The sequence below is a fragment of the Calliopsis andreniformis genome, chromosome 3 (assembly GCF_051401765.1).
Source record: "Calliopsis andreniformis isolate RMS-2024a chromosome 3, iyCalAndr_principal, whole genome shotgun sequence".
NCBI classification, from domain to species: domain Eukaryota; kingdom Metazoa; phylum Arthropoda; class Insecta; order Hymenoptera; family Andrenidae; genus Calliopsis; species Calliopsis andreniformis.
Window position 1 is genome coordinate 23,009,691 of NC_135064.1, and position 22,177 is coordinate 23,031,867.

A 22,177-nucleotide genomic window follows, 5' to 3' on the forward strand; every position below is an offset into this window, starting at 1 on the left:
TTTCACGTTATTTGTTGCTCTGATATTTATTATGCCTGTTTTTCAAAAATTATTTTGTTTTAAGTAAGATAGATATTTTATTCATTATTCATTCGAAGTCTGTTCACCTTAGCGATATTATAATTTTAAGTAACTTAATGTAAGCTGCGCGATGAATTAATTTAAATTTTTTATTAAGAAAATTAAAAAGGATCTAAAACACAATCGTAGAAAACAAATCGTTCAACGACATTATATTCCATAAACGATCGAATATTTCCATTAGTAGAAATAGTTGCGAATGTTAAGTATTGTCCTGTTCAGATATTAATAAGGGTAACCTGTGTTAGTATTTACAACGAAGACCTCTCCTATAATATCAGTACCCGCTCTGTGTCGACCTTTAGTATCCTGATAACAGTCGTAGTGGTAACAAGGACCTGACAATACAATTTCAACTCTGGTACTCTATAAACTTCGATAGAAGAACTAAATCCATTTCTCGCTTCACATATGCTGTGAAAAACCTCCGTAAGTTAACATTTAATTTAACAATTTCAATTGATGCAAATTTACAATCCCTTTTCTATGAAGGAAAGACAGTAAACTAAATCGAATTTAGCTTTCATAGCTTTAATATAAAATAATAAGGTACTAACAAAAGTATTATTATATTAAACAAACATTTTTTCTTTCAAGCAGTAGAAGGAACGGAATCTTTGTTAATTAAACGAAATAAATTTGTTATAGATTATGCGCCACTACTTATTCGTGTTCCTCTTTGTAAATATCTTTTATCTACACATTGATTGTTCAGGTATTTGTAATTTATATATTTACAATCTTATTGCTCAAACAGCGAATTTTAATCAGTTATTCTGAATTTGAAGCTATACTCGAAGGTAGCTGCACAGAACCAGAATGGTTCTCATGCGCGAATAAAAAGTGTATTTCATCCATTTTCCAATGCGACGGTGATAACGACTGTGGAGACAGTTCTGATGAGGAAAATTGTCAAACCTTTAAAGTAAGTATTAGAAAAAATTCAAACTTAATAGATATAAATATTCGAAACTATGTTGAAGCGTAAAAAAAATAAAGTATCAGCGAACGAATAATGCGATCTAAAGAGGGGTTACTTTATATAAAGCTAAATATTGATAATGATAAATACTTTTTCTTACTATAGAATTGTATTTGTGGAAAAGTGACTTTTAAGGTTGAAATCATACTGAGAAACAAATTATAATATATTTTATATATAAATTTTCGATTTATGGTTTCAGGAGAGGTAGCACAACTCCCTCTTCTTGTCGATTAGATCTCTGATTTCCTGAAGCTCTGTATAATGTCCTTAATCATGTGTATATATATTTTTTTCGTTCACTTTAGATTGCCCTGTCCACGATTCGATGTGCCACGGATGAATTTCAATGTTCCGATCATTCCTGTATACCAATCGAAAGATTCTGCGATGCCAAATTCGATTGTTCCGACAAAAGCGATGAATACGATGGTTGCGTGAAAGATGTAAGTTCTTACCTTATTCAAATTCATCCTCCTTTATTCCCAATACAATTTTAATTTGCTTCATAAAATATTTCGTTTGATTTATACAAATTATATTAATTTTTGAGTACTAACATTCAAAGCTTCAAACACCAGTATCTCGAAAATAGAAATATGTGATCTACGTCTTTTTTCTTTTACAATCACAAGTCTTACGTGTTAATATTCTAAGAGCACTTTTAAGACACTATTCTCCACCTTATATTTTTATTCGTGTAACAATTTCACGTGATTTATATTATCGTTACTCGTAACAGTTAAAATGCGACGCTTTTCGATGCAAAGATGGTCATTGCGTGAGAAATGAATGGGTTTGCGATGGTGTATCAGATTGTCCCGATAACAGCGATGAGGCAAAATGCGGTAATTTCTTGTTAAACGTTATTTTTAAATTATTTAACGACATTTAGCGAAAATCAATCTCGCGATCGATATTTCGATTGATGTTTCACAGGGAATGAAACTATTCCGACTGAAGAATGCAACAATGAAATCGATCGGTACCTGTGCAAAAATCAAAGATGTATCTTTTTGAACGCAACGTGTAATGAAATAAATGACTGCGGCGATGGATCGGATGAGAATATTACTGAATGTAACAAAGGTAAATGCGTGTCTATTATACGGTACATGTCGATAGTAAAATTTCTCTACATCGTAATTTATGTAATGAACGAAATAGTAAAACAATCATGTCAAATTACAGCTGATTTATCGTGTAAGCAGACAGCAAAATGCGAGCACTATTGTAGAAAAACACCTATGGGTGCTCAGTGTTCCTGCCGATTGGGCTATAAATTGTTGAACAATCAAACTTGTACAGGTAAATTAAGAAGTGAAAGAGTAGCTTAACGTAATTATCAATCATTATAGTAAAATCTATAGCAAATGAAAAATGTGTTTGTAGATGTGAATGAATGCGAAATTTATGGTACATGCGATCAACGGTGTGTAAATACTGCTGGATCTTATGTATGTTCCTGTCAACCTGGTTATACCTTAAATTCTGATAAAAAAACTTGTAAAGCTGAAGGTAATTAAGTGCTTTCTTTTATATACTCAAAATTTTTATGTTTTCACTTAAATTAATACTTTCTAATTAATTGCAGGTGGTGAAGCTTTAATGATATTTTCAATAAAGTCAGAAATTCATGGTTTATACCTTGATTCTGAAGTATATTATCGAGTAACTCAAAATTTGCAACATGCTACAGCTGTGGTTTCAGATGCAAATTATGTATATTGGTCTGACATTGAAAATGGAAATGAAGCAATAATTAGGAGTCTGGAAGATGGTTCTAAACGGGAAATTATTGTTACAACAGGTAAATTATACAGATTGTTCAAATACTATAATTAAGCTCCTTACATAAATATTTATTCATGTTTTATATATTTAAGGTTTAAGTAGCCCTGATGACATAGCAGTAGATTGGGTGACAGGCAATATTTACTTCACTGATAGTGGTTTCATGAATATTGGGGTTTGTAGTAATGATGGGACTTACTGCACCATTATAATTAAAGATCGAAATGAAAAACCAAGAGGTATTGCCTTATTGCCATCAAGTGGGTGAGTACTTTTAGTATGACAAATAACTATTGAACCCTTACACAATTTTATGTATATTACATAAATAACTATAGTGTATTCTTATGTATTAGTACTTTTAGGTCATTTAGTATTTTATAAGATACAGGTACACTATTGTTAGAAAATAAATTATATAGTTGATTGTAAATGCATAATTATTTCTGCATATTTACGTATTTTTAGCATAATGTATTGGACAGAGTGGGGTGCAAATTCACATATATTCATGGGAAGCATGGATGGAAAAAATAATAGTGCACTGATCACAGAAAATATCGAATGGCCAAATAGTTTATCTATTGATTATGCAAACAACAGATTATATTGGGTAGATGCTAAATTAAAAATAATTGAATCAATACGACTAGATGGTTCAGACCGTAGGGTATGTATTTTTCTATAATAATTATTTAAACATTGATTTCATTTCCAAAAGATTTCCAAAAGACGTCTTGTTTTGTATTTTTTTCAGACTGTATTACATGGAATAGTAAAGGAACCTTTTTCATTGGCAGTTTTTGAAAATAAAATATATTGGAGTGATTGGGCATCAAATACTATAGAATCTTGTGATAAATTCAATGGCAAAGACTGGAAAAGATTGGTACAGGCAAATAACACCGTTTATGGACTACATATATATCACTCTGTGTTAAAACCCAAGGTAGATTCTATATCCAATTAGTAAGCTTTATATTACATTAATCATGATTGAAAATTAAAATGAATATAAACAAATTATAGATTCCTAATCCATGTAATTCAGATCCTTGTTCACAATTGTGTTTGTTAAATTCGGAGAATGGATATACCTGTGCTTGCACAGTAGACGAGGAACTAAGTACTGATCAACATACGTGTCGCGGTAATATATTATACTTCATTAATTTTATCATTTTATTCTCAAAAGATAGAAATATATTACTTAAACATATTAAAAATTTCAGCAACTAAAAAAAGAACTCACCTTATAATCGCAGCGGGCAATACATTCATAGATTACTATCATGAACTATTGGGGAAGCCAAAAATGACACCTATTGTTACGTTAAAACACATTACTGCAGTTGCTTACAATCCTCTAACAGGTATAATTTTAATATTCAATTATTATTAATAAACAAATGCGTGTTAAATATGTTCTTAATCGATTGCGTGAAATATTTTTAATATCCCTGTATAAAAATCGGTACAGGTGGTCTATTTGCGAGTGATCATTTATCGGATAACATTTTCCAATTTGACATAAATACTGGAGACTTGAAAAGTATAATGTCCATCGAGAATGAAGTACTAGGAGGAATGGATTTCGATTATATCGGGAACAATTTATACATATCAGATGTGAAGCACAAAACTATCGAAGTTTATAGTTTAAATACCAACGAAAAAACCATATTTTACTTCAATGAAGAACCCCACGATATTGCACTAGTACCAGAGGAAGGGTAATACTTTTTATAATGAATTTCAAATAAATTAATAAATTATTCTGAAACCTACAGTTCTATACAAAATTCAATATTGCAATAACGATTATGTTGCAGCGTAATGTTTGTTGTTTTCCGTACAAATGATAAGTTCCACATAGATTTATTGAGAATGAGTGGAATCGGCATCCGAGCACCAGTTGAAGGACATAAAATCCCCTTGTTTGGACCAAAGATATCATTGTCTTATGATAGGAGCCTAAAACAACTGTTTTGGAGTGATCAAGGCACTGGGCGTATCGGAATTACTACGTTTAAAGGTTTGTATTCATAATACAATGAAATATAATGTAAAGTGGTTGATTAAATTATCAACAATAATGTTTTCTAAGGATTAAACACCTATATCTTCCGCACGGGATTATCGGCACCTGTGAGCCTTAGTGTCCTTGGGGACCATGTCTTTTGGACTCAGTACAACTCGAATCAGTTGTTCTGGACTAGTAAAAGTACCACAGAAGAATATATCAAGCGCATTGCGTTACGTGAGTATAACAAAATGAAAGATGCAAAATAACAGAAAAGTAAAAATGATTCTTGGTGGTTTGTAAAAAAGAAATTTTTCTCTGACAGATACGCCAAGACATCTAGATAAATTGCAGCTAGTAGGTATGCATGGAGCATACGCAAACGAACACGAATGCCGTAAAAATAATGGGAATTGCTCTCATGTATGTCTTGTATCCAGTCTTCAGTCACATGTAAGTTTAAAATTGTTTTTTTTTTAATACGAAGTCCTTAAAAAAATTTTGTTGGAAGTTGACATTGAGTTATATTGAAAATCATTTATTCTAACTGTATTATAAAATAGTAATCTCAACCAATAAAACAGATCTAACTCTAAAATTAATCTTACATTCTTATATTTCGTTAAAATTTTCAGATCTGTGCATGTCCTCCCGATATGATGCTAAATGTTGATAATCGAACGTGTAGTGCTCAAACTGCGTGCAACCCGGGAGAAATAAAATGCGGAGAGCATGATAAATGCATCAAATTGACTCAAAGGTATCGTATCAAAATTTTCATAAATTAGTCAGTTTATTATTCAATTCTTAATACACACGTAACAGGAAATAACGAGTTGCTTATATAACGTATGAAAAACTTATTGAAACACGTTCTATTTTAAAAATTTTATAGAAAATGTACAATTTCGATAAAAAAAGTTGTTCTATAATTTTCATCAGTGCACATATTTCACAACGTTATGATAAAGTGATAAAGGTCAATTAAATTGAGTATTACAATTTTTTAACAATTTTAGATGCGATGGCGTTCAAGACTGTCCTAACGGAGAAGATGAATCAGCTATGTGCGAGGAATTGCGCTGGTCACGGTGTGAAAAGGCTGACCAATTCCAGTGTAAAAGTGGAGAATGCATAAGCAAGACGAAACGTTGTAATTCTCACTACGACTGTCCAGATCGGTCAGATGAAGAGGACTGTAATAAGAAAGAATGCAACTCTAGTAAATCAAACCATTTACTAAATATTATTTATAATGTTCTTGTTGTTTATAACAACAAGACCGTTTAAGTTTAACGGAAAGTTGTATGAGAGATTATATACTGTGTATATAAGCGATAATGTAGATCCGATCAAGGATAAAATTACTATTTAATAGCCATGCTCGTATTATACGAACGAATACTAACTTGAATGCCATTTGATTCAATAAATTAACGTTGTTTAAAACTACAGTGTTGTTGTGCTTGAATAATTGCGACTCGAAGTATATAATAGTTTAAAAATTACACATGTATATATAAACTATATATTTATATATACACATGTTTCTTCTCAACTAAAGTAGAAAACTATTCAACTATTTCGTAATTATCTGAATACTATTTTTGACTTATCTGTTTTCAAATAATAAATGCACTAGAGTGTCTTATTTAGACTATCGTAAAATCTGTATTCTGTTTTTACACCTAATTTATTTCTGGCGATACGGAAACTTGAATTCACATAACTGAACGAATAGATACTGTTGTGGCCAACATTTACATCGGAAAACGATATTCGATATCGTACTGAGCCGAATAAATCTCTCGCGATACTACAGAATCCAACGATCATTCACTGTACCTCTAATATCTTTCAGATGAGTTCCAATGTCATGAAGGAGCTTGTATATCCAAATACCTCGTATGCAATGGACAAAATGACTGTTCCGATTTTTCCGATGAAATGAATTGTGGTAAGCACATATGCGACGCCGATAGCTTTACGTGCGAAAGCGGAAAATGTATTCCTAAGATGTGGAAATGCGACGGTGAGGTGAGCTAACAATTTCTATTAATATAGCATTTTTTATCCGTCTTTTCATTCATAAATTCTATTTAAACTATCAAGTACGTGATACGATCTATTAATTTCGTGTTTCAATGAAGATTGACTGTCCAGACGGCTCTGATGAGAGCGAGACATGCCAAAGGAATACTTGTTCCTCTGAAATGTTCACATGTCACAATGGTCGTTGCATAGACATTTCACTGAAGTGCAACACAGTTAATGATTGCGATGATAACAGCGACGAGCGATACTGCACAGAAAAGAGTCGCGGTAATTTTGTCAATTGTACTGTGAATGAATATAAATGCTACAACACAGATATGTGTCTTCCTAAAGAAGTAAGGTAAAATGTTTTTGACAATTTTTGTTCTCACTGCATTCATTTTATTATCTACTTTTAAGTAGAGATATCAGGCAGTCTATTTTTTTTTTTTGATTCCTATAGTTGTAATCAATTTTATGCCCTAGGTGTAATGGTGTACAGGACTGTCCCAAGAATGATGACGAACGTAATTGTGGTCGATGTCAAAGTGGAGAGTATCTTTGTGACAATCAGAATTGCATCGATGAAAGTTGGCTTTGCGATAGGACCAATGATTGTGGCGACGGATCAGATGAAAGAGATTGCGACGGTGGTAATTCGAAGAGGATCAGCATCAGCACCACTTCTCATTGCAAAGAATTTAAATGTTCTAATGGAGTTTGCCTTCCCTTTGAGAAAGTATGCGACGGAAAAGCAGATTGCGTAGATCGAAGCGACGAATTAGGACAGTGCTGTAAGTTTTTTTGCTGTAAGAATTATAACATTCTAAGAAGACTTTAATTTAAGTTCTTTAGGAAGAGTTCTGTTACTCGAACTCACCTTAAAAGATAATTATAAGCTAGTAGAACGCTCGAATTAGTAACATAAATTACTTTCCTGATGTTAGAAATATTTTGTGAATTTTCATTAACGATATTTTTAATGTACATATCTTTGCAGCAATATCATGTATTAAAGACAATCCTTGCGAGAACGTATGCCATAAGACTCCCTCAGGTCCTGTGTGTAGTTGTCGAACCGGATATCAATTGAGTAGCGATCAAAAATCGTGCGTGGATATCAATGAATGCGAACACAGCGTTTGTGCGCAAAATTGTTATAACACCGATGGCTCTTTTATCTGTTCCTGTTACGACGGCTACGTCCTCAGAAACGATAAAATCTCTTGTAAAGCAGCTGGTATGAGACATGTGTTCCTTAGTAATTTATTTCTTCTCGATAGTGCTGTCTTTGAACTTATTCTGATGATTGTAAAATAAGATAATTAATGATTTGATTAATTTTTATTATGAATTATAATAATAGGACCACAAATGGAAATAATTACGGTGGCTGGAAGTGACATTAGAAAGTTATCACCAAGTTTAAGTTCTATTGAAGTTGTTTATGAAGAATTAAATTCTGATATAAGTGGTATAGATGTAAATACAAAAGAAGAAACTATTTATTGGAGTAATGGTAAGTCCACATTAAAATAACTTGTATAATAAGTAGAAAAAGACAATATATGCATATTAATCTTATTATTATTTCTTAGATATGTTAGGTATGATAAGCAAAATACATCTAAAGAATAAGAAACGAAAAACAGTCAGTGGTCTCGGGAGACCAGAAGCTCTTGCGGTTGATTGGATAACAGATAATGTGTACTTTAATGACAATGATCATGCGAGCAGTATTGGAGTATTATATTTTTTTATCGCTTTATGCAATACTTGCATTCAAACATTTTCTGAAAGAATCTATTTTTTTATAGATATGTAATCTAGAACAACAAAAGTGTGCTACAGTGGTTTCAATTGGAGCGCGAAATAAGGCAATGTCTATTATTGTTGAGCCAAAAGAGGGGTACGATATAACTATTATTTTTTATATTTTATTTGCAAATGTGCTCTAAAATAATATAAAATCATGATGTAGGTGGCTGTTTTGGAGTCAAACCCATTGGGTATTGTACGATGAACACATTACCGCAATCTATCGATCTACTACAACGGGTTCCAATGTGACAGCAATCGTTAATCGAAATGTTGGTATTGTTAGTGCATTAGCGATTGATTACGCGAGATCTAGACTATATTGGACAGACACTTTCCTTAAAACTATCGAATCTTCAAATTTCGATGGTTCTGATCGAGCAATATTTTTGAAAACAGATGTGAGTAATGGCACACACTATGCATAACTAAAATATCTTCTTAATATCTTTGTATATAATTAGATTTATCATGCTATGAGTATGAACATACATGAAGACAATTTGTATTGGTTAATGGGTACAACTGGCACCTTAAAAAAATGCAAACTATACGGAGATAAATCGTGTACCACGATATCCATTGGTAACTCCAATATTGACAAGTATTTTACGATCCTACACTCCTTTAGGCAACCAATCGGTAAATATATAAAACATTAAAACTATTTTATAAATGCATTGAGGTATATTATTGTAAGTAAATTGATTTATGGTTCTTATTTTTCTTCAACAGTGAAAAATACTTGTGAGAATCATAAATGTAAACACATGTGTGTCCTGGAAAATAATAATCCCGTCTGTATTTGCCAAAATGGACATCCGAAGAATTCTAAAGGTGTTTGTATAGAGGATATGAATCCAAATCTTAAATTTGATTCAAGCATAGAACATCGGAAAGGCGAACATGTTCACCGCTCAAATGGTGCAGTGATTGGAGTAATTATTACAATAGTAATTCTCGGTCTAGTTATGGTGGGCTACTTTTACTATCAAAGAGTCAGACCGACCTTTTCAAATAAATATAGTCTCAGGTAAATTGTTAAAACAATCTTATTATTTCATAAAGTTACTTTTCTTAACTCTTGCAAAAAATATATTTTTATTCTTGCAGTATTCATTTTCAAAACCCATCGTATGACAGACAAAATGAAGTTGCAGCGTCACTCACCTATATAGCCAGTTTACCTCCAGGAGAGCATGAGTACACGAATCCAGTGACGGATATACCAAAGGTAAGTTAAACTCACCAAATTGTCGAAAATGTATGCTGATTTAATTTTCTTTCTTTCTATCAGGATAAAAAAGTATCGGAAAAAAATGGAAAACAAATAATAGAAATTTTACACGCCGATCAATCGAATTATGAGTATGAAAACTCGGATAAACAAAATACGCGTTTAATATAAGAGAATAATTTATATTGCCGAAAAAATACTGTATTTATAAAAAAGGGGGAACACGAATGTAATTGTATATAGTAGTTCTTTTCTATTATTTATATGTATTTAAAGTATGTATATTTATTATTATATACATATACTATGTACTGAAAAGAGTCGCACATAATATTTGTTTACAAAAGATAAATGAAAATAAAATATATACCACAGGATGGACATACTCCGAAATAGTCATTACTTTCTTCTTTATAAACATTTTAATAGTTATTCTTCATCGCGATATCATAATGGTAATGAAAGCAATATTACAACTGTATTATAACAATATATTTTATTTTGAAAATAAATTAAAATAAATTTTTTAAATGTTCACATTATTTAAAATAAAATTTTGTGCTATTTCTACAATTACATAAATATCTTTTGCATTAACTAACAAGATAAGGACTATCAATAGCACCAATTCCTGCTGCTATTCCACCTTCGTCTTCATTTGATAGTTTAGTTCGCAAAACATGGCCCACTTCTTTATTGTATAAAATTTTCTCATGATCTCTGTGAAAGAAAGGAAATTTATTGTTAGACAACAGATTTTAACAAGTGAAGTTTAGAAGACGAGAATTCAGATATTAGATTAATTACCCGATCACAACGCCATAAATACCAAGCTCTGATACAACATCAGAGAAACAGAGATTTTCAAATGGCTCATTTTGTGCGCGTATGATGTAATTTTTTTGTACAGGAGGATAGAGACGATCCATTAATATCCAAGCTGTTCGATCATTAGAATTTCTCATGGATTCTAAGTGCTGTTTTACATCCTCGTTGTAAACATTATTTCCACCTCCTTCCCTTTGTGGCTTCAGAACATATTTTTTTGGTTCAGACATTGCCTTTTCAATTATTGTCTCTCCCTCATTATTCTGTTTTTCCAAATAATATTTTTAAATCATTAAATACCATTCTTCAAGAATGCACATAAAATATATCAGTAAACTCATTCTGTTTCTATCGTAAAATCTATTATTTTTTCTACTTACAAATTCCAGAGAATAAAGCCCAGCAAATACATCTTGAATTTGTTTCACTGTACCATCATCTTCTAACAGAGTATTTAACGCATTAGGGTATGCCAAAGATTGTTGCACCTGATAAGAAATAATGTTTCTATCTTATTATTGAACAGAAAAACATTAACAGTGATACATAATTTATAGACGTACCTTTTTAGTACCAGCTAAGTGATAGTGTATTGATGGACATTTTATGGCTCGGGAACGTTCTATCAACAATCTCACTGCCCATTCTTGTTCTGTAGGATAAGCTTCAACTTCATAACCAGATCGAAAGTAGACTACAGAGACCACTTGATTTCCACTTTGAAATATGTTATACAATTACTAAGAAGTTTCTTATCTAAATATAACTAATAGAATTCTAAAATGCTAAATTTGGATTAATCAAGAAAAGGAGAAGAAATACATACACTATTAATTCCTTATTGGGCCCCAGTTTTGCTTCGGATACTAATTGTCTTAAGCTCCTTCTGATTACTTTAATGTCAGAATTTAATTTACGAATTTCAAATTCATGAAATCTCTGATCACATATATTATAAGTAATACTTTCAACAACAAACAATATCACAGCTCTACAATTTAAAATGCTGATTAAACAACAATTAATGATTATTTTTCAATATACGATAGAAATTACTTACTCTTTATCATCATATAATTCCCATGCATAAACTAATCCTTTACTAAGACCCGTAATAGGATTATTTTCTGGTATCTAAGCAATATCAAATTAATAAAAATTTGGTCTTTAATGGAATGTAAACACAAGTGAGTAAAACAAACCTACATTCTGTATTTTGTCCCCATGATTCAACTCTGATAAGATATACCTAAAAAATTCTTGACAATTTAGAAGATATTTGAATATTTTTAAACTTCAACAAAATATCCATGTTAAAAATTTACTTATGATATTGAGATGTCATTGTAGCTATTCCTCCAAAGCTGCTTGCAATAGTATTTAATTCTACTTGTTTAATCTCATTCTCGTGTAACATGTAATCTGATCGGAGCAAACCAAGACTCAAAGTCTGTTAAAAAAAAGAATTTCTATTACATCTCAAGTATTTATATATATAATATATTTATGAATTATTATTTATTATTTTACTTGAGTAAATCCCTCCTTATATACTGTTTCATATATTTCAAATAATTTTCCTGTAAACGGATCCACATCAATTGTACTAAAAATAAGAAAAACAATTCTATAAAATAAATATGAAAATGAAAAATTTCTTGAAATTTTACATACCTTTTTAAACTCTTTGTGATAAAGCTATTATTATGTGCTGTTTTGTGCATAAGCTCATTTAACAATACTTGAATGCTTTTCACTTTCTGAAAATATTTCTTGGGGAAACTCGATGGTAATAACGTGAATGGTAAAACTTGCATTTGATTTTTATTAAAATGATCTTTTGGACGCATACTAATACCTATAAAGAAAAAAAATAATATTACACTGACATATATTATGTAAATTGTTGTTATTTGTTCTTAACATGCCAAATCTATGAATCACTAACATTCGCACGATTTAAAATATTTTTATAAATTAATACCATGCATGAGCGCCCAATCCTTAGCTTTCTCTATAACATTTTGTAATTCTTCATTTGAAAGTTGTAGTTGAATGCAAGGTTGTAAATACGATATTTCCATGATTGCATGTACCGATTTTCCACGGGATAAGAAATGAATTTACCTCACGTATCAACTGGTATCAACTATCAATTGTTAAGGCAATTTTAACGTAATACTGACAAGTCATTACTTTATCTTGTGATGCCTGCGATAATTATCACATACATAAATAAAACCACATGTATATATATGTGCACGTGTCTATGCACACCAAAGTAGATTTAATCTTTACAAACTTCATTCATCTATTTTTAAAAACTCCTATTACAAGTTGAAATTTAAAATTCATTTCGAAACATATTTCATTTAAGCATGAATTATGAATCAATAAATTTGAATATACTATTATACAACCACATTAGAATAGAATAAAACAGTTCATTTTTCAGCTATTAACTCAGTTCATTGCATTTATGTTTGCAGCAGAACTATTCATTGACTTTAATATACTTTTTCATATTTATTTTTGTTCTATGTTAGGAATAGGTAAATACTTAATTCTGGCAAATAATTGTATTTTTTTGCTGTATTAGTGAATGAAAGGATGTAAATAGTGTAAAATAAATATATGTAATAATAATACAACATGTAAATATTAATAATTGGAAAAGAAGTTGGCTTTTCATAAGCTGTCATTGATTTGCATATACTAGATACGGCATGATCCACTTCTTGTGACTACTTCAGTTGCGCCATCTTTGTAAATGAACCAATGCGCCACCTGGATGGAGTCAATAATACTGTTTTTTAATATAAGGTGATAAAAATAAACCGAACATTATAAACATTTTAAATTCAAAAAATTTGTTATGTATTTGAGTTAAAAAAAGAAATATCTATTTTTTTAAAGAAAGTAATAAAATGGCATAACTAAAGCTCGACATTTCTGGACATTCGCTTCATTTTTGTTCACCCTGTAGATTTGTATGTTTCATTGAAAACTAACCTTTAACAAAACTAAAAATTTTAATTTTGTCCCAAATGAACAAATGAAGATTTACAAGAATTTTACTCGTTTAAAAATTCTCGTAAAAGAAATAAAAATATCACATATTGCAGTTAAATAAAATTATATCCGTGCATGTTGTATATAAATTTTAAAAAGTCATACGGTACCAAATATAGAGTTAAACAAAAATGGTAATACACATTGTTATTTTACGCCCTCTGGTGACTGAAATTTATGAATCATCGTATACATGTAAATGAAATTATTTCGTATATCTTCTTTAATGTTTGCTCTGTGAACTATTAAAATACGTTAAGAAAATTTAATGACAATATTATCAAACATATGTGATTTTTAAATTCCATTTATTATTTCGCACAGTTACAATCAAAAAGTGCAATGTGGACATCAAAGTAAAATCTTGATAACATAGTTTCAATTTCATGTTATATTTTTTTACCCAATCTCTTTTAAATGCTTTTAAAACCTCCAAATTTTCCATATTTTGGTTTAAATCGTTCCAGAAATATTTTAAGCGTTATTTATTTCTCTAATATTCGCCACTCTTCAAAGCGACAGTCTATGACCGACGCTTGCGCTGTACCGTTCTTTCCGTGAAAGCACAGTTCTTTCACTCGTAAACCTTTGCTTTGTACCATTGTGTACTTTGAAAGCATTGTACCGAAAATTTTATATTTTGTGTGAAATACGTTTCAAACGTAACATAGTGGAGTGTATTCGACGGGATTGATAGTTAATTGTAATCTGGGAGGGGATATATTGGAATAGTTTTAATTCGTATTGTTGCTTCATGTTCCATCATGAGTGACTATTCAGCGGTTGCTCCGCCTCAAAATTTTAGCCAAAGCTCCGCATTTGCGGCGGCTTTGCAACGTGCAAAACAAGTAAGTGAACACCTGAAAGTAATATAATTTAGGTTATGATTGGATTAGTATCATATAGATGAGTCATGTACTGTTCCATACCTTCGTGAAGCCGTGTATTGCTGCAATTTTGTTATTAAACAAACAAGTCGTAATCGCATTGTTAATTTCATATATTAAAAATTATGATATTATGGTTTATCGTTTACTTTCTCTTCAGTTCTTATTCATCCTCACTTTAATTTTTATTGTAATATTGCAATATGTACTGTGTTACTTACTTTATTAATGTTCAAGGAATTGTATATATAGATAGTATTACTTATTTTTCATGCAGGAAATGCAAAAAGAATAAGTGAAAAAATACATTATAAACGTAGCAATATAAATAATAATTGTGTTGTTTTAATTATTTACTTTTAACACTACTTTTTGGTGACACTAAATTGAGGTTGATTACTAATTGTGTATTAATTGTTTTTCAGATAGCTGCGAAGATCAATCCTGCTGGTGCTCAAAGTAATCCAGACGCTAAATTGAAACGTCCTCTTGAGGATGGTTCAGGTAAAGAAATATATCATTTTTCAGTGAATTATGATAATTAAACTATAGATTTTTGTGCAAATGCTTCATTTCTAGTTTTTTGTATATTTTTGCATATTATATCTATGCTATAACTTTTTACTATTATAATGTAATTCTAGTAATATATGTATAATATTAAATATGTGTATAATAGTAGTATTTTAATGACTCTAACTTTAATCATTTTTATTCCATAATAGAATTATTTTATAAAGTTTAAATATATTTCACAGTGATATTTGTCATAATTAGAAAAATCTGTACGCACCTCATTTTGTTTTCATCATTCTTTTAGAGCCAGAAGCAAAGAAGATGGCATCATTGGTAACAGACCCACTATTAGCACTTCGTGGTCCACCAGGAAGTAATTCACTAGGAGATTCAAGTAATCAGAGTGGAAGGGGAGGGCAAGCAGGATCTTCATCAGGACCAATTGGAAATGTGGGAGGTATTTGTAATGAGGATATCAGAGTACCAGATAAAATGGTCGGTCTAAGTAAGTAAAAATAAGATTACATATATTACTGTAAAATAATATTGAATTATTAAATGCAGACTCATATGTTTATACAGTTTTAAATGTTTCTAATACAGAAATTTTTAGTTATATATAAATCTGAAATAATAAACAGATATAAAGATTTTACCTATAAATTTCTATATAAAAGTAATCTGTGTTATTGATGCCTTCATTTTTTCACTTAAATGACCATTGATTCTTAATAATTTTGTCTTGTGCTTGAAAGGAAAATTAACTACATTTATTATATCAATAATCATAATTATGATATTGGTGTAATTGATGTAAATTATCATTTAAATTATAGTTTTCTATAATATTGTTCTGTGCATCATTAATTAATGGTGATATGTTTACAGTAATTGGCAGAGGCGGGGAACAAATAACAAGATTGCAAAGTGAAACAGGATGTAAAATACAGATGGCACCAGAAAGTGGTGGGCTACCTGAACGTGTTTGCACATTAACTGGCTCACGAGAAGCTGTCAAGTAACTTGTTTTTCCCTCTTTATTTTGTTAATTTTAACTATTTTGTATGCAATGCAATTTCCATTTTACAAACTTTCTCCTAGGAGAAAGGATTATTTTATGGTGTTACATCATGTGGCACTTACTAATTACACTACATAATTTGATATATATGTTATACATCTGTATACATACTTATGTACAATATATATATTTACATATTGTACACATATAAATATGCCATTACATATATGTGTGTACATACGCTCACTTATAAACACATGTACAGGGAAACAAACTTGCTATCCTCCTCATACTTGGTATAATAGGAAATTCATTAGGTTCTAATTTATTTAAGTAACAAACTGTTCCACCTAGTTTCACTCTTAAATCTTCTAGAAACACCTGAAAGTATCAACTATTTATTTCAACAAAATGGTTTTAAAAATCACATTATGGTGTTGTAATATATGATTACAGTGCTTCGTGTACACTAAGTGTATCCATTAGAAAAATGTGTTTCAAGCACGTATAGTACCGGTGAAATATAGTTTGTGTGTGTCTAGTATACTCCATATGCTATCACTTCATGTTAACATGCATTTCTTAAATGTAGGTTACATGCTTTCGCGTATTGAACTTGTCAAATGTTTTACAGAATCTTTATTTAGCTCCTGGATGTGAATAGCGGGCTCATACTTGACTATTACATATGCTTCAAAGAATATTTTCTCATTGAGAATCCATCAATAAGTTGTGGCTTTTAATTTAATAATTTTATACTTACTAATAGTTTTTTGCTTTCAATAGGATATGGAGAAAGAAGGAAGGAAGGAGGATAGGATATGCATGGGGACGTGTTATTCGCACCTGGAAGAAAATTGAATTTTTATTTATTTAAATCTGCTTATAATTAAGCCTATGACCTTTTAACATGACGTTTCATTTTATTATACACATATGAAATAACTCTGTTGTACGAAAAGATAATGTGATATTCGTAACTTATTGTATTTTGGCACACAGTAGACATCACATTATTTGTTGCAAACATATTATATTATTGTATATTGATAGACTATATTTCGACTGAATTTGTTCGAAATTACATTGCACATTTAAATTATGTGTGTTTCAGTCGGGCTAAAGAATTGGTACTGTCAATTGTAAATCAAAGAAGCAGAACCGAAGGAATTGGTGATATGAATATGAGTGGAGGTAGTGGTGGAATGATGGGGCATCCAGGATTCGTTGAAATAATGATTCCTGGACCTAAAGTTGGTTTAATTATTGGAAAGGGAGGCGAAACTATAAAGCAGCTTCAAGAAAAGTCTGGAGCAAAGATGGTTGTTATCCAAGAGGGACCTTCCCAAGAACAGGAAAAACCTTTGAGGTAATCATAATAGTAATATGTATATGTATCTAAAGCCTAAAAAAATATAGATAGCAATAAAAGCTATGTTTCTTTTCACATAGGATAACTGGTGATCCACAAAAAGTAGAATATGCCAAGCAATTAGTATATGAATTAATAGCTGAGAAAGAAATGCAAATGTTTCATAGAGGTGCAAGAGGTAGTGATAGGAGTGGAAATTATTCCAATGATAATAGTTTTAATCATGGTTCTGGAACCACTGATGGAGTAGAGGTATAATATGCTATTTAAGCAATGAATCAGTGATACGTTCATATAGGATGATATTTCGAAAATAACTTTTGCAAATCTCTAGTTATACTAATAAATCACATATTTCTTTTTTAGGTACTTGTACCAAGAGCAGCAGTAGGTGTTGTTATTGGTAAAGGAGGAGATATGATAAAGAAAATACAGGCAGAAACTGGCGCAAGGGTTCAGTTCCAGCAAGGAAGGGAAGATGGTCCTGGAGATAGAAAATGCATAGTATCCGGGAAACATCAAGCTGTGGAACAAGTTCGTCAACGTATCCAAGAACTTATTGACAGTGTGATGGTAAACAGTGTAAATTATAATTCATCTAAAATATGTTTTGTAAATATGAGAGTTTTCGTACTTATAAAAATCTTTTTTATAGAGAAGAGACGATGGTAGAAGTACTATGGGAGCAAGAACTGGTCCACGAGGTAATGGATTTGGTGGTAATCGTAATCCAAATGAATATGGAGGATGGGACAGACGCCAAGCAGGACCCATGCAAGATAAGATAGAAACAACCTTTACTGTACCATCGTCAAAATGTGGCATTATTATTGGAAAAGGTAGGATACTAATTCATCAATATGAAGTCAATATTGAAAATTTGAAATAAATATAGTTTCATTATTTATTTAATTATTGTAGGCGGTGAGACTATTAAACAAATAAATCAACAAACTGGAGCACACTGTGAATTAGATAGAAGAAACCAAAGTAATGAAAATGAAAAGATTTTCATCATTCGGGGCAATCCAGAACAGGTGGAGCATGCAAAAAGAATATTTAGTGAAAAATTGGGCATGGTAAATAACTAACAATATTTGTATAAAAGTAGTGTTTTTAATCATTAAATCACTAATTAACCTTGGATTGAATTAAAGGCTCCAGCTAACACATCGTTTACTGGTACACAAGGAGCAATTGGATACAATCCAACTTGGAATGCTGGAACAGCCTATCAAGCCTGGCCAAGTCAACCCCAAACTACTGACACAAGTATGTGTATAGTAATTTCTAAATGTTCTTCACAGTTGTACAAGTATTTAAAAATCAAGCATATATTATACTTATAACTATGCGTTATTATAGATAATGCCAATCAAGCACCTGTTCAAGTGAATCCTCAAACAGGACAACCAGATTACAGTGCACAATGGGCAGAATACTATAGGTCACTTGGTATGCATAGAGAAGCAGACATGATCGAACAGCAAGCGAAACAGGGAAAACAGGATCACAATCCACAGTCAGGTAAAATATTAGCATTGCATATAAATATTACAAATCTTGTTTCCTTTTTCTTAATCCTTTGCTAACCAGTTCTTCAACCTTCCAAACTAAATTTTTAAATGTGTTATTAGATATGTATTAATTTTTTATTTCTAAACATTCCTTTCTCTAGGAAATGCACAAAATCAGTCTAACAATGCAGGAGCAGGTACTGGACCAGCTCAACAACAGCAACAACAAACCCAACAGCAGCAGCAACAACCAGGTGCCACCCAAAATGGCGGTCAAGCTGACTACAGTGCACAATGGGCAGAATATTATAGAAGTATTGGTAAAATAAAAGAAGCAGAAGCAATAGAGGCTCAAATGAAAGCAGGAAAGGTATGATCAATTACTGATTATAAATTAGCTTTATTATAGTAAAGCGAATTATGATTTAGAGATTGTCGGTATAAAGATGTTCAATCTTTCAGTTGGGAATGCAAAACAATCAAATGGCTCAACAACAAATGCAACAGAGCATGCAAGGTCAATCGGGTCCAGCAGCTGGAGCACCCAACGCATTTCCACAAGCTTATGGCAGTTATCCAACTATTAATCCTGGTTCAACTCCAACAGGCTATTATGCAGCAGGAGCAGGATCCACGACACAACCACAAGCTGGTCAACAGAATCCGTCGTTCCCAACAGGCTATCAGAATTATCCTTATACGCAAACGAATACAGAAAGTTAAACTTCCATCGGAGAAACAAATTGTAAGTATTCGTTTCTATATATTATGAACGTACGTGCATGAACTCTTAGAAAATTGTATGATATGTAAATTTTCATTTAATGATTTGATTGAACTTAAGTCCGTCTTTAATTCCACTTTATGATTATATACATGAAATAGTCTGGTAGTAATGGTAAGATGCGTTTATCGATTTTTTTTTTTTATATCATACAATTTTGTTAAATTTTTACTTTTTATATTAAGTCAATGTAAAATTGAGTGCAGTAAAAACATGCATTTTCTCATTGAAATTTCTGAGGAGAGTTTCTTAATGCATTATTATTTCTAACTAAATAACTGTTGTATACGAGTGTGCAACACCATTGAAAAATTTTGTTTTATATTGAAATATTTATGAAATCAAGATGAATTATTTAATAATTAATAAAAAATTAATTGTAGTTATAATTATTATAATGAAAATTAAAATCAATCGTTTAATTTACAAATATATCGTATTTTAATTAATTTTTCTTACAGTTTAAGGATGACTTGTAAGTCAAGAAATTTTGTATTTCATAGTTTTGAATATTCTCTACCATAACACAATTTTTTGCAGTATATCATATGTGAAGTAATTTATGTGATCTTGTTCATACATATATTCACAATATTTATATTTATTGACCATGTAATTAACTATATACCATTATGTTTAATCACTTATATTTATATTGGCTTGATATTTATTACTTGTTTTGAAAATCAATGGTGTAAGAAGGGAATGCCATGTGTGCACTGATAAATGTTGATACTTTCAGGGAGTTAAATATTCACGAAAATGATAAAATCATGATATTTTAATGTTTTATCTGATTATTGCAATGATATATTTTACACCTTTGAAAGTATATTTATATTTGTATACGCTCCATGTCTTTTATTATAATTGTTTGTTTATTTCAGATAGTTTTCAGATAGTTTCCCATCGGGATGCGGTTAAATGCCTGCTGTAACTTCATACACTCTTTACAATAAATTACGATAGTTGATCGCTTCGCAAAATCCATGAAATTGAAAAAATGCCACTAGAACCGATTATGTTCTATTTATACTATAATATTTTATGTCTTTTATATACATAGATATATACATATTGTAGGATACTCATGGTTTTAATTTTAAGTAACGAGAAAATGCCAGAAATTTAACATTATAATATAATGTCAACATGATGTCTACTTGTGTTTTACTTATATACAATTGTATGTATTTTTGTTCCATAACGCCTGATTGTAATATAAATTGAAACTGGCAGGTGAAGCAGCAGGTCAGAAACAGGAACGAGGAATCTGCAACAAATTATCCATACTATGCTTCCCATTTATCATTAAAAATACTAAAAATTATTATACTTAAAAATATGTATTGATAAGGACATCGTCTTAGATACTTATTTCGATATGTCATTATTTATGTTTCACTGTCTCATTCATGGAACGTTTTGTCTTTAGCGTATTAGGAAATCTTTATAGTATGAAAATAGCTGTAACAAACAGCTAGGATTTGTTTCTATTGTCAATCAATTGTTTTATCTATTATGTATGCAAGAGAATTATGATACACACGTATGATGGTCTACATACACGTATATACTATTATAACAATACTAAATACAATTTTACCTTGGTTCCTTTGCTTTTTCTTGTCAAATACCACTACTATTTTTAGATTTTTGGAGCTGCCAATTGTAGAGATGTGTTTACCCGTTCTTCGATATTTCGTCAAGGGGATCTACTATTTTAAGACTTTCATTCAGGATACTGTGCGTTTATATCCAAAGGAATCAGGACCTGCAATACTGGAGTTATGGATGGCATATCAAATCACTGTTCGTTACATATAACTATAAATATATATATATATATATATTCTTTATTCATTTTACCAAATGGTTTTTCACATGAATGTATTAATTATAGTTAGATTTTACTAGTCACATGTAAATCTTCGATTTTCAAAATACCTGAGTTCTAACAAAATTGCTAGCTTATCAATCGAAATTATAAGATCAAAGAACAAAAATTAAAAGCATCGTTTATAATGTTCAATCTATTCAATTTTAGGGAATATAATTCATAAATCCTTATCATTTATAACGTTTATATATTTTTTATGTATTTACATTATATTCTTAAGGAAAGCTACATTTGCGAAAGTAATTCAACGTTTTTCTGTTGCATTTTTGTTATTTGTTCTTATACAGTTTTTCTCTTGACGATAAATAAGA

The 22,177-nt window shown here is 30.7% G+C and overlaps 3 protein-coding genes across 6 annotated transcripts; 2 read left to right on the plus strand and 1 right to left on the minus strand.

Moving 5' to 3' along the window:
• The first annotated feature begins 732 nt into the window (after positions 1-732).
• Yl (Putative vitellogenin receptor yl) lies at positions 733-10,140 on the plus strand. Its single transcript, XM_076375225.1, has 31 exons — positions 733-762; positions 797-1,006; positions 1,372-1,509; positions 1,806-1,911; positions 2,003-2,152; positions 2,255-2,371; positions 2,456-2,581; positions 2,658-2,873; positions 2,950-3,121; positions 3,326-3,527; positions 3,615-3,806; positions 3,887-4,007; positions 4,090-4,230; positions 4,338-4,590; positions 4,690-4,892; positions 4,965-5,117; positions 5,206-5,333; positions 5,516-5,640; positions 5,900-6,102; positions 6,742-6,917; positions 7,031-7,275; positions 7,401-7,708; positions 7,915-8,154; positions 8,281-8,433; positions 8,513-8,658; positions 8,732-8,823; positions 8,896-9,133; positions 9,197-9,374; positions 9,468-9,765; positions 9,846-9,966; positions 10,030-10,140. Exons 1-31 carry the CDS (start codon positions 733-735, stop codon positions 10,138-10,140), a joined length of 5,292 nt encoding a protein of 1,763 aa, XP_076231340.1.
• Positions 10,141-10,415: 275 nt separating this feature from the next.
• Positions 10,416-13,113, minus strand: LOC143188976 (glutathione synthetase). Of its 2 annotated transcripts, none has more exons than XM_076393550.1 (11): positions 12,782-13,113; positions 12,472-12,655; positions 12,328-12,403; positions 12,123-12,247; positions 12,004-12,046; positions 11,858-11,931; positions 11,624-11,788; positions 11,361-11,514; positions 11,178-11,285; positions 10,777-11,060; positions 10,416-10,689 (listed from the first exon to the last, which is right to left on the minus strand). In XM_076393550.1, exons 1-11 carry the CDS (start codon positions 12,879-12,881, stop codon positions 10,563-10,565), a joined length of 1,440 nt encoding a protein of 479 aa, XP_076249665.1. In that variant the 5' UTR covers positions 12,882-13,113; the 3' UTR covers positions 10,416-10,562. The 2 variants fall into 2 exon arrangements, with proteins under 2 accessions (XP_076249665.1, XP_076249666.1); XM_076393551.1 differs by having other exon boundaries at positions 12,746-12,919.
• Positions 13,114-14,469: 1,356 nt separating this feature from the next.
• Psi (P-element somatic inhibitor) lies at positions 14,470-21,755 on the plus strand. 3 transcript variants are annotated; one of them, XM_076375023.1, is made up of 14 exons: positions 14,470-14,717; positions 15,182-15,260; positions 15,577-15,777; positions 16,161-16,290; positions 17,408-17,662; positions 17,746-17,917; positions 18,032-18,238; positions 18,321-18,504; positions 18,587-18,744; positions 18,823-18,937; positions 19,031-19,192; positions 19,344-19,552; positions 19,645-19,927; positions 21,619-21,755. In XM_076375023.1, exons 1-13 carry the CDS (start codon positions 14,634-14,636, stop codon positions 19,903-19,905), a joined length of 2,217 nt encoding a protein of 738 aa, XP_076231138.1. In that variant the 5' UTR covers positions 14,470-14,633; the 3' UTR covers positions 19,906-19,927; positions 21,619-21,755. The 3 variants fall into 3 exon arrangements, with proteins under 3 accessions (XP_076231138.1, XP_076231135.1, XP_076231134.1); XM_076375020.1 differs by lacking the exon at positions 21,619-21,755 and adding an exon at positions 20,858-21,576; XM_076375019.1 differs by lacking the exon at positions 21,619-21,755 and adding an exon at positions 20,854-21,576 and having other exon boundaries at positions 14,471-14,717.
• The last annotated feature ends 422 nt before the right edge of the window (positions 21,756-22,177 follow it).